Consider the following 12,536-nt stretch of genomic DNA (forward strand, 5'->3'; position numbering starts at 1 on the left):
TTTTTTTGCCAAATTTTTTTCAGGAATAGTTGCCCCACCTCGCCTCTATGTGGGTCCCCCTGCATTTATTACTATTTCGACAAAAATTAATATATATAAACCGCGTAAGCTTAAAATGTTTCCTTGATAGTTGATAGGTATCCTACTATCATATTCATATGCATCGACCTTTTTTTAAACGCGGTGAAGCAACATATATGTATATATTGCTTGCCAATTCTGGTAAGTTTCATCACTGTGACAAATACAGAATACAATACTACAATAATAAAGCAAGCATCCCAAGTATTTTCAATCTAATATTCTCTTATTCTTTTTTGTAAGCCCCAACCCTGTTTTGTGTTTCTTCAAATTCAAAATGGTGTCAAGTAGTCCTATTTTACATAATGCAGAGTATTGCATTGACACATTCATTGGTCTAAGTCCAAAAATTCTGAACCAAAACAAGAAGAAATGGCATTCGGCTTTTGTTACCATCTACTGCTCTAGAGCTTTCTCCTCATCTTTAAAAGCTTCCTCATCACCACAACAAACTAGCTACACCACCAAAATACCACCCTTTCCTTATTCCCATACTATTGTGAATGTGAAGACAGAAAACTGTTTCGAAATGGATCAGAACAAGCTCAACCAGCTCACCAAAGACAAAGATCTTTCTCAACTTGAAGAGTTGGGTGGGGTTGATGGCCTTGCCAAGGCTCTCAAAACAGATGCAGAGCATGGAATTCATAGTGATGACAAAGACATTGCCCGAAGAGTTGAAGAGTTTGGCTCAAACACGTATAGAAAACCGCCTACTAAGAGCTTCTTTCATTTTGTGTGGCAGGCTTTTCAGGATCTTACTATTGTCATTCTTATAGTTTGCGCTGCACTCTCTCTTGGCTTCGGCATGAAAGTGCATGGAACTAAAGAAGGTTGGATTGATGGTTTGAGTATTTTCATTGCTGTTTTTCTTGTCATTGGTGTGTCTGCAGTAAGTAACTACAGGCAGAATAGACAGTTTGACAAATTATCTAAAGTAAGCAACAACATCCAAATTGAAGCCATTAGAGATGGACGACGCCAGAAGATTTCGATATTCGAAATCATTGTTGGAGATGTAGTTTGCTTAAAAATTGGAGACCAAGTTTCAGCCGATGGTTTGTTCTTAGAAGGGCATTCTTTACAAGTTGATGAATCTAGTATGACAGGGGAGAGCGACCACGTAGAAGTTAACCACAAACAAAATCCTTTCTTGTTTTCTGGCACCAAAGTGGTTGATGGCTATGCAAAAATGCTTGTGACTTCAGTTGGAATGAACACAACATGGGGACAAATGATGAGCCTGTTAGAATTAATATTGTGGACTAATATAATCATAAGCTTAATACCATAAACACAATCATTAACTATGTGCCCAATATTTGTTCATAACCATAATGGGATGGTTGATAAATTAATTATGTATTAGAGGCACATGAGAGCACCCTTTATATTATAATTGGCCCATTAAATTATAGTATACCATAAAAGGACCACTTAAGCCCTATTAGTGAGTAACCCCTTAGGGTTATAAGGGTATGAGATGTATGTATATATATGTCATTGATGGTAGAGTGGTTTTAAGGTGTATGGTAATAAGAAAATTGGGGATTGCTCCACATTGTGGCTCTAAGGGTTTGGGTTCAATCTTGAAAACTTGTTGGTGATTCTTGTTGGAGGCATTCAAGCAAAATGACTCATGTGGATGGATTGGGAGGTATGTGTATTTATGAATTTTGATGCTCTAAATAAATATTAATCTTGGTTGATGATTATGAGTAATAAAGATTAGCATTTAATGTGTTTTGTTAGCTCATAATCTGTAGAAAGTTTAACAATTGGTATCAGAGCCAAAATATTGATTTTAGAGCTCAAATTTTTTATAAACCCTTTTTTATTCAAATCTGAAATTGTGATAATTATTTTCGGATTAATATGTTAATGTTGTATAAATATGAGTTCTATGATTTTAAATGTGTTTGTATATGTTTTGGGAACCATTTTTTATATTTTCCATGGAGGTACATGGAAGCTTAACAATGGAGGAACCCATTTCGGATTTACCATTTTTGATATATCATTTTGTGTTTTTTGAATTAAATGGGTATTGAAAAATAATAGAGGGTTGAAAATGGAACAAAACCCGCAAACGGCGTCGGATTTGGTGGCGGAGGTGGTATATCCGTCGGGTCACGGCCCAGGGTCGCGCCGGGCTGCGGACCCGCGGATCCGAGTGTGGGTTTTTTGGTGACGGGGACGACGGAAAACGACATGTCGTTTGCCCGCGTCGGCAAAACGACATGTCGTTCGCCATGCCGGTTCGGCCACGAGCAAAAAACGACGTGTCGTTTTAGGTGGGCTTTGGTTGTCGTTCGGTTTAAACGACATGTCGTTTCCTGAAAACGACGTGTCGTACAAACGGAGGCTCAGCCCTTTTGCAGCGAAAAAACGACGGGTCGTTTATGACCCCCCGCATGTCGTTTTCACCAAAACGACATGTCGTTTTTCATAAACGACACGTCGTACGTCGAGGTTAAAAAAAAAAAAAAAAAAAAAAAGGGAAAAGGGCGAGGAGCGTGGGGGCGTGTGCAAGGTCATTTTTGGACCAATTTTCACCAATTTTTTCATTTTTAGCCTCTATCATTCCCACATCTTTATTTTATGCATAATATTAATTCATGAATTTATTCATAATCTTAGTTATTAATATTATCTTATTATGGCATAATTAATGTTTATTTAAACAATTAGTGCTTATTTTCTTACCTATCGTAAGATTAAGCATGGAAAATTATTTGGTAATGAGGAACATTTAAATATTAATTTATTTAAATATTGTATCTTCCTCCATATAAGATTAAGATCCTTATAAATAATTAATTATCCTATCGATAATAATTGTTTGCTTAAGGATGCTTAATATGGTGAAGAAAATTTTATTAAATATTATGAATCACAATTTATCTATCCTTTCGATAGTAAATTAATGTATTTGATTATAATATTTAATAGATTGTTCTTACTGTGTATGAGTTCTACTTTATTAATTTTGTCAAGAACTACGCATACATGATGATCATTTGTTATTTTGCGATCATTTATTTATGAGAGAAAGAGCACAAATGACATGAGTTTGTTATAACATGCATTTAATGGTTATTGCTCTTGTTTCTCATTCAGGCTTTAAGCGTTCCAAGAAACTTCTGCCATGTTGACGCTAAATGGAACAAACCACGAGCGAGTGGGTTGAATCCCTCATGCTAAATTTGACTCTTATGAGAGTGGACTTGGCCTTGAGAATGGATGCACCTCCTAAGCCGTGATGATGCCACTGAAAAGGACAAGAAGTCCTATGAGGATTGGGAGCATTCCAATCGTTGTTGTTTGATGCTTATGAGGTATCACATGGATGAATCCATTCGTGATAGTATTCCTCAGATTGAAAATGCAAAGGATTTCTTTGCTGCCATTAAGGAAAAGTACAAAAAGTTCTTAAAGAATGAGAAAAATGAGTGCTTGATTTTGTTCCATCACACTAATTATGCGATACGGGTGATATTAGAGCCCACATTGACAAGGCTCATGGGTTGTTATCAAAAGCTCAAGGGCATGGGATTGGATCTTGGGTGAGGATTACATGGTATGGTTTGTGATGGAAACTATTCCTTCTCAATTTGATTCGATCAGATCAAGCTACAATGCTCAAAAGGAGCGAGTGGACCATTGAGGAGATGACCGCTATTCTTGCCAAAGAAGAGGACATGAAAAAAGGGGAGTGCAAGAAGTATCTCCATGGTGACCAATCCAAACAATTCTCACAAGAGAAAGTTCACTCCCAACAACTCTAGTGACCAAAGGTTTCATAAGAAGAAAGCCACCAATCCCAAGGGAAATGGACAAGCAAGCTCTTCTTCAACTGGTCATAAGAATGAGTTTTTTAAAGGGAAGTGCAACTTTTGTCAATGCTTCGGGCATAAGAAAGATGATTGCCGAAAGCTCAAAGCTCACTTAGAGAAGAAAGGTAATTGTCTTGTGATGGTTTGTTTGGAATCCAATATTATTGATGTGCCCTCAAACACTTGGTGGTTAGATACTGGTGCTACAATTCATGTTACGAATTCCTTGCGGGCGGTGACAAGTCGAAGAAAGTAGAGTAGGTTGGAGGAGTATGTGTACATGGGAGACGATACTAAAGTCGAGTTGAATTTTTGGGTTAATGTTAACTGTTGAATGCGGGCATTTTTGGAGTTGCATGATGTTGCTTATTTACCCTCTATTAAGAGGAATTTGATCTCTATATCTATTTTGGATAGACTAGGTTCTTCTTTTTGGAACTGGAAAACTGACTTTGTATTGTGACTCTATGTTGATTGGGAATGGAACTTTATGAGAAACTTATATAAGCTTGATTTACATGATGTTGTTCCTATTACTTCTCCCTCTTGTCCTTCTTCTTCTTCTCTTAATGCTGTTGTTGGTTCTAAACGTGTAAGATCAGATTTGAAATCTTCCATGCTTTGGCACAAACGTTTAGGCCATATTTCTAGAGATAGAATGGAGAGATTGGTGAAAGATGATGTGCTTCAGGATCTTGATTTCTCTGATTTTACTGCCTGTGTTGATTGTATAAAACAAAAGTTGACTTCCAAGGTTAGAAAGAGTAAGTCAGAAAGATTTGCAGTGTGTTAGAGCTTATTCATATTGATATTTGTGGGCCTTTTGTTCCACCTGCTATGGGTGGTTATAAATACTTTATCACCTTCATTGATGATTTTTCCCGATATGGCCATGTTGAGCTCATTTGTGAAAAATCTGAATCTTTTGATGCTTTCAAGATTTTCAAGACGAATGTTGAGCTTCAAAAGGAAAGAATATTAAAACTGTCAATTCCAATAGAGGTGGAGAATATTATGGGCGTTACGACGAAACTAGAAGGAACCTTAGGGCTTTCGCCAAATACTTGCTGGAATGTGGTATTGATGCAAGATATACAATGCCAGGGACACCCCAACAAAATGGAATTGCTGAAAGAAGGAATCACACACTTCTTGACATGGTACGTTGTATGTTGATTCATTCTAGCTTGCCAGAATTTTAATGGGGTGAGGCATTAAGGCTTCTTTGCTTATATCTTGAATCAAGTGCCTAGCAAGTCCGTCCCAAAGACACCATACGAATTGTGGTCGAGGCAAGCAGGAGCTTGCGTCATTTTCATGTTTGGAGACGTAAAGCTGAAGTAAGGCCCTATAACCCACAATCTAAGAAGCTTGATCCGAAGACTATTAGGGGCTCTTTTGTAGGCTACACTATTGGTTCGAGGGGTTCTAGATTCTATTGTCCTTCTCACACCACCAGGGTGATAGAATCAGATAGATTTGTCTATTTTAAAGATGAATTTAGTTCAAGTCGAATTCGAAATTGTGTTCGGGGAAGAACGTATTTATGTCCCCTATACTGTTGCTTCCGCTTCCGCTCCTACTATTGATCCCGTGATTGAACAAATTCCCACGAAGCTCATGATGAACCTCGAATCATATGCAAGATGAAAATCCCGATATTGAGGGTGGTGAAGTTGTATTGAGAAGATGCGAGAGAGCTCGCAAACTGCTTATTCATGATGACTACCTTGTCTATTTGCAAGAACATGATTATGTTACGGGAGACGCTTCTGAACCAGTTACTTATCAAGAAGCCATGAGAAGTCCTCAATCTAAGTTATGGTTGAATGCAATGACAGATGAGTCAAGTTCCATGTCGCGAAACAAAGTATGGAACTTAGTTGTTCTACCGAAAGGTTGCAGACCCATTGGGTGCAAATGGGTTTACAAGATCAAATATGATTCAAGTGGACAACCAGTGAAGTATAAGGCTAGACTTGTTGCTAAAGGATATAGCCAGAGAGAAGGTATTGATTACAAAGAAACATTCTCAATGTCTCTACCAAAGATTCTTTGCGAATCATCATGGCTATGGTTGCTCATTTTGATTTGGAACTTGAACAAATGGATGTAAAAGCTTGCCTTTCTAAATGGAGATTTGTATGAAGATATCTACATGACTCAACCTGTTGGTTTTGAGGAGCCTGGCAAGGAGCATATGGTTTGCAAGCTCAATAAGTCCATTTATGGACTTAAACAAGCATCAAGACAGTGGTATCTCAAGTTTGATGCAGTTGTCACTGCAAATGGTTTCATTGAAAACAAAGTTGATCAATGTATATATATGAAGGTCGGTGGGGCGACTTCATCTTCACAGTACTTGTATGTTGATGATATTTTGCTTGCTTCTAATGATAAAAAACTGTTGTCTGAGACAAAGCAATTGTTATCTGATCATTTTGATATGAAAGATCTTGGTGAGGCTTCATATGTACTTGGGATATAGATCCTTCGGGATAGATCTAAAGGTATTCTTCGGTTGTCTCAAAGAACTTATATTGATCGGATTTTGAAAAGATTCAATATGCATACTTGTTCACCTGGAAAGGCACCAATAGTGAAAGGTGACAAATTCTCAAAGGGCCAATGTCCACAAAATGATAAAGAGAGAGATGAAATGAAAGTGGTTCCTTATGCGTCAGTAGTGGGTAGCCTGATGTACGCTCAAGTATGCACACGCCCTGATATTGCTTTTGTTGTTGGCGTGTTGGGTAGATACTTGAGTGATCCTGGACTTAGCCATTGGAAAGCGGCTAAGAAGGTCATGCGGTATCTTCAGGGTACCAAGGATCATATGTTGACTTATCGGCGGTGACACTCTTGATATAGTTGGGTTTAGTGACGCCGATTATGCGAGATGCGTGGATGATAAGAAATCCACATCGGGCTACATTTTCATGATGGCCGGTTTGGAGAATTTGTTTCGTGGAAAAGTGTCAAAACGGACACTCACGGCATCCTCAACAATGGAGGCGAGTATATGGCGTGTTATGAGGCTACTTGTCGTGCAATATGGCTGCGGAACTTCATTTCGGCATTGGGTGTTATGGACTCTATCTCGAGGCCATTTGAAATTGTATTGTGATAATTCCGCAGCAGTAGCTTTCTCTAAAAATGTTAGAAGTACTTCCCGTTCTAAACACATTGACATAAAGTACTATTTTGTTAAAGAGAAAGTTACAGAGTCTCTTATTTCCATTGAATACACGCCTAGCACTGGCATGTTGGCAGACCCACTAACGAAAGGCTTACCCATATGTGTATTTTTGGAGCATGTTGCTCGAATGGGATTGTTAGGAGCCTAGCTGTTGAGCTCAGTGGGAGTTTTTCTATTATGTATTGAACATGCTAGTATCTTGTATGGAATGCTTATGATTTGCGTTTTGAACATGCATAATGATATTGTAGTCACTTCTAGTTATTGTTGACATATACATGCATATATGTGTTGTTTATTGAAGTGACAGGTACAAATGGAGATGAATGCGCATAGTCTCAATTTTGTTGTACCTCATGCATGTTTGGTTTGATTGTTAATGATTGTTATTGAATTAAAATGTCTTCAAGGTCAATTCATACATAATATATATATCCCGTCGATATGATACTATGTATGTTTTTAATTGGTTACCTTATGTGTGGTAGACAATGTTATGGTGATTAATTATATTGTCCAAGTGGGAGAATGTTAGAATTAATATTGTGGACTAATATAATCATAAGCTTAATACCATAAACACAATCATTAACTATGTGCCCAATATTTGTTCATAACCATAATGGGATGGTTGATAAATTAATTATGTATTAGAGGCACATGAGAGCACCCTTTATATTATAATTGGCCCATTAAATTATAGTATACCATAAAAGGACCACTTAAGCCCTATTAGTGAGTAACCCCTTAGGGTTATAAGGGTATGAGATGTATGTATATATATGTCATTGATGGTAGAGTGGTTTTAAGGTGTATGGTAATAAGAAAATTGGGGATTGCTCCACATTGTGGCTCTAAGGGTTTGGGTTCAATCTTGAAAACTTGTTGGTGATTCTTGTTGGAGGCATTCAAGCAAAATGACTCATGTGGATGGATTGGGAGGTATGTGTATTTATGAATTTTGATGCTCTAAATAAATATTAATCTTGGTTGATGATTATGAGTAATAAAGATTAGCATTTAATGTGTTTTGTTAGCTCATAATCTGTAGAAAGTTTAACAGAGCCAAATTAGCAGCGATAAGAATGAGCAAACACCCTTGCAAGCTCGTCTTGACAAGCTTACTTCTGCCATTGGTAAGGTTGGTTTAACGATTGCTCTCCTTGTTCTCATAGTCTTGTTTGTTCGTTACTTCACGGGAACTACCAAAGATGAGAGCGGAGACAAAAAATTTAATGGTAGCAAGACAAAGATCGATGACATAGTGAATGCTGCGGTGGAGATTATAGCAGCTGCTGTCACAATCGTGGTGGTTGCAATTCCAGAAGGTTTGCCACTTGCTGTGACGCTTACACTTGCATATTCTATGAAGAGAATGATGGTGGATAATGCAATGGTGAGGAAGCTCTCTGCTTGTGAGACCATGGGATCTGCAACCACCATATGTACAGACAAAACAGGTACTCTTACTATGAACCAAATGAAGGTCACAAATTTTTGGGTTGGTAAAGAATCTGTCATTGAAAATTCTTACTCAAAAATTGCACCATATGTTGTAGAGTTATTCCGTGAAGGAATAGCTCTTAATACAACTGGTAGTATATATAGGCCAAATTTAGGATCAGAATTTGAAATTTCAGGTAGTCCAACAGAAAAGGCAATTCTTTCTTGGGCTGTTCTAGAGTTGAATATGGATATGGAGGAAGTGAAGAAAAGTTGTGCCATTGTTCAAGTTGAAGCGTTCAATTCCCAAAAGAAACGAAGTGGGGTTTCGTTGAGAAGAAAGACAGATAACACAATATGGATTCATTGGAAAGGAGCTGCAGAAATGGTTTTGGCCAAGTGTACAAGCTACTATGATGCTTCTGGAATCGTTAAAGATTTTGGTGAAAATGAAAAACTTGAGTTTGAGAAAATTATTCAAGCTATGGCAGCCAGCAGCCTTAGGTGTATAGCTTTTGCACACAAACAAGTTGAAATTACAGAGCATGAAGGCTTAGAAGGAAATGAAACAATACAAGAAGATGGCTTGACTCTACTAGGCATGGTTGGCATTAAGGATCCATGTCGTCCAGGAGTAAAGAAAGCTGTTGAAGCTTGTCAAAATGCTGGAGTTCATGTCAAAATGATCACAGGAGACAATGTATTCACCGCAAGAGCCATAGCCACGGAATGTGGAATCCTTAAACTAGGCCAAGACATGACTGGAGCAGTTATAGAAGGTGTTGAGTTTCGAAATTACACACCCGAACAGAGAATGGAGAAGGTTGACAAAATCTGTGTCATGGCAAGGTCATCTCCTTTCGATAAACTCTTAATGGTACAATGCTTGAAGCAAAAAGGCCATGTTGTAGCAGTTACAGGAGATGGCACAAATGATGCTCCAGCATTAAAAGAAGCTGATATCGGACTCGCCATGGGAATCCAAGGTACCGAAGTGGCCAAAGAGAGCTCAGATATTGTCATCTTGGATGACAATTTCGCTTCAGTGGCTACAGTTCTAAAGTGGGGTAGATGTGTTTACAACAACATCCAAAAGTTCATCCAATTCCAGCTAACAGTGAATGTTGCTGCACTTGTAATCAACTTTGTAGCTGCAATTTCAGCAGGAGAAGTTCCATTAACAGCTGTTCAGCTATTATGGGTGAATTTGATCATGGACACCTTAGGAGCTTTGGCTTTGGCCACAGAGAAGCCCACGGATGAGCTCATGGAAAATCCACCAGTGGGTCGAACATCGCCACTCATTACCAACATCATGTGGAGAAATCTCTTGACTCAAGCATTTTATCAAATATCAATTCTTCTCACACTACAATTTAAAGGCAAATCGATATTCAACGTAAATGAGAAGGTGAAAGACACTTTGATCTTCAATACTTTTGTTCTATGCCAAGTCTTCAACGAGTTCAACGCAAGGAAATTAGAGAAGAGAAACGTGTTCAAAGGAATTCATAGGAACAAACTGTTCTTGGGAATCATAGCCATAACCATCGTTCTTCAAGTATTGATGGTTGAGTTTTTGAAGAAATTTGCTGATACGGAGAGGTTGAACTGGGCACAATGGGGTGCGTGTGTTGGACTCGCTGCCATGTCTTGGCCAATAGGTTGGATTGTCAAGTGTATACCTGTTCCAAAAAATCCACTTTTTAGCTACATCAAACTCATCGCATATAAATAAGCTTCATTTTTTCACGCGCCAAAAGATTTTATTAATTGGCTTCTTCATGTGTGTAAAAATGTAACATTATTCTTTTGATTTTTTTTTTTTTTTGATAGATTTAAAAGTATTTGTAATTTTTGAATTAGCATTTAAGTTTATCTTATGAACACATTAATAAAAAAATTTGTTTAATTCTTTTTTTTTTTTTTCTAATGGAATTTTTTTTTTTTTTTTTGAAAGAAAATGAAAAGATTCCATTAAAAGGCACAAAATTTAAAAGGTCACAAAATATAAAGAGGAGTTCAAAATATATAACCACTAAATCCATAGGGAGCTCCGACCATCAAATACGAGACTCATCTAAAATAAACGCCCTCTTTACTAGAGAATGAGAAATGGTATTTAAAGACCTATTGCAATAAGAAAAGGATAAACTAAGGAAAGATTTCCAAACATGAGTTATATCATTAAGCAATGTACCAAATTCATTATAACGAATATTATGTTCGCCTAGACCAAGCGAAGACAATCAGAGAAAGTTGTAACATTCTTTATGAAAAATACCATCGCCTCCGCAACGTGGGACTCAAAGGTACCAGCCAAAGGAAAACCACCAGAAAAAAATACTACCTTATTGGGATCCAAAGAAACTACCCCCAACCCCATCTTAGAACCCTCATTACGAGGGCGAGCATCAACAAAAAGATTAACCTTACCCAACATCAACTCCCAATGGTGCCAAAAATAGGTCTCAACCCTAAACAAGGAGAGGGTTGACTAGTGTTTAAAGAACCGCCACTTTGAGCGTCTTGATATCTCCAAAGATAGTTAAGAGCACAAGAGCTAACCATATTATCTGACAGAAGCTTGTGATCATGAACAAAGATGTTGCGCCTATACCAAATGCGTCAACAAAGAGCAATAAACTTCTCAAAGTCCCGTTTACTTAAAATATGCATACAACCCAATAAGAGCTCATACAAGTTAGAATTATCTTTTAAAGAATCAAGACCTTCAACAACCTACTTAGAATGAATTGACTAAAGCGAGGAGCAAAACCATAAAGCAGGAATGATAGTCTTCTTATTTTGAAAAGAAATGGGACAAACCTTAGCATAAAGGCCATGATGAGTCAAATTGGCATAGGGATGCAAGAAATTTAAACTTTCCAAACAAATTTTTTTATTTTTGGAGAGATATTAAGGCCCCAAAGAAGCTTCCACTAACAGAAAGAACCATAAGAAGCTGATTCTTGGCCCAAATCCAAACTCAAAACAAAGCTCAAAACTCTTAACAGTATACATACCATTATCAGAAAAGTGGCAAATAAGCCTATTTTGTCTATTAATTAAACAAAGAGAATGGAATAGACAAAATAGCCTTGGCTTTCACATTGTCAAACTTATCCTAAATAAGAGAAGAATTTCACCTACCAGAATGAAGTTTGAGATCACTTCAATTAAAGAATACGACCCCCTTAAAAGAATAGGTTCGACCCACATGGTACTTTGGTATTTTTGCATCTTCCCGAATCTTGATAGTATCGCCTTTCCCAACCAGCCAGTAAAAACCTTGCTTCCAAAAGTCACGTCCCTAAAGAATGCTCTTCCAAAGAAAGAAGCACGTTTTGATTAAAGAATCAGGATGATTAAATAACTGAGCTACTTGTTTAACAAGCAATGATTGATTAAAGATAAACATATCACGAAACCACAAGCGAGACAAAGTATACCAAGGGATATTCTTTTTATCATCATCCCTGCCCCACTAAAATCTAGCACACAAGCAATGAATCCCATTGACAAGCCCCACGACCAAGGGAAATAGACTTATAGCATAAGTATGAATAACATTGATGACTGATTTCAATAGGCACTCACGCCCCTTAGAAGAGAAAAGCTTAGACTTTCACCCAAAAAGCTCGTTCCAGATCTTATCTTTGATTGATTGAAAAAGACCACTCTTGCTTTTCCTCGCAAAATAAGAGAAACCAAGATATTTATCATGGTAGGAACACGAGAAACCCCCAAAATATGAGCCATGAAATCACAAAAATCTGTAGGCATACTTGAAGAGAAGCAACATGTCAACTTGAGCAAATTAACTAGCTAACCCAAAGAATTTTAATACATAAAGAAGATCTCTTTGAAGGGTGTACAACTAACCACAAAAGTTGTTAAGGTTTATACCTTGAAAGCTTGTAAAGATATTACTGATTATAAATAAGAGTTGAATATTTTTATATGTGCTTGAATGT

General features: G+C 37.4%; 1 protein-coding gene across 1 annotated transcript; it reads left to right on the top strand.

Annotated features, from left to right (window-relative positions):
* The first annotated feature begins 203 nt into the window (after nucleotides 1-203).
* On the top strand, nucleotides 204-10,474 carry LOC115724107 (putative calcium-transporting ATPase 13, plasma membrane-type). Its single transcript, XM_061103678.1, has 2 exons — nucleotides 204-1,324; nucleotides 8,183-10,474. The coding sequence occupies exons 1-2, from the start codon at nucleotides 359-361 to the stop codon at nucleotides 10,295-10,297; spliced, it is 3,081 nt and encodes a 1,026-aa protein (XP_060959661.1). The 5' UTR covers nucleotides 204-358; the 3' UTR covers nucleotides 10,298-10,474.
* Nucleotides 10,475-12,536: the final 2,062 nt, after the last annotated feature.

Source organism: Cannabis sativa, chromosome 9 (assembly GCF_029168945.1).
Source record: "Cannabis sativa cultivar Pink pepper isolate KNU-18-1 chromosome 9, ASM2916894v1, whole genome shotgun sequence".
In the NCBI taxonomy this organism is placed as follows: Eukaryota; Viridiplantae; Streptophyta; class Magnoliopsida; order Rosales; family Cannabaceae; genus Cannabis; species Cannabis sativa.

Bases quoted from the DNA above. Each gene is read 5' to 3' on its own strand.
- LOC115724107 (XM_061103678.1), top strand. From the start codon at position 359: ATGGTGTCAAGTAGTCCTATTTTACATAATGCAGAGTATTGCATTGAC. The intron at 1,325-8,182 runs CTGTTAGAATTA...GTTTAACAGAGC, and splicing joins CATGGGGACAAATGATGAGC to CAAATTAGCAGCGATAAGAA.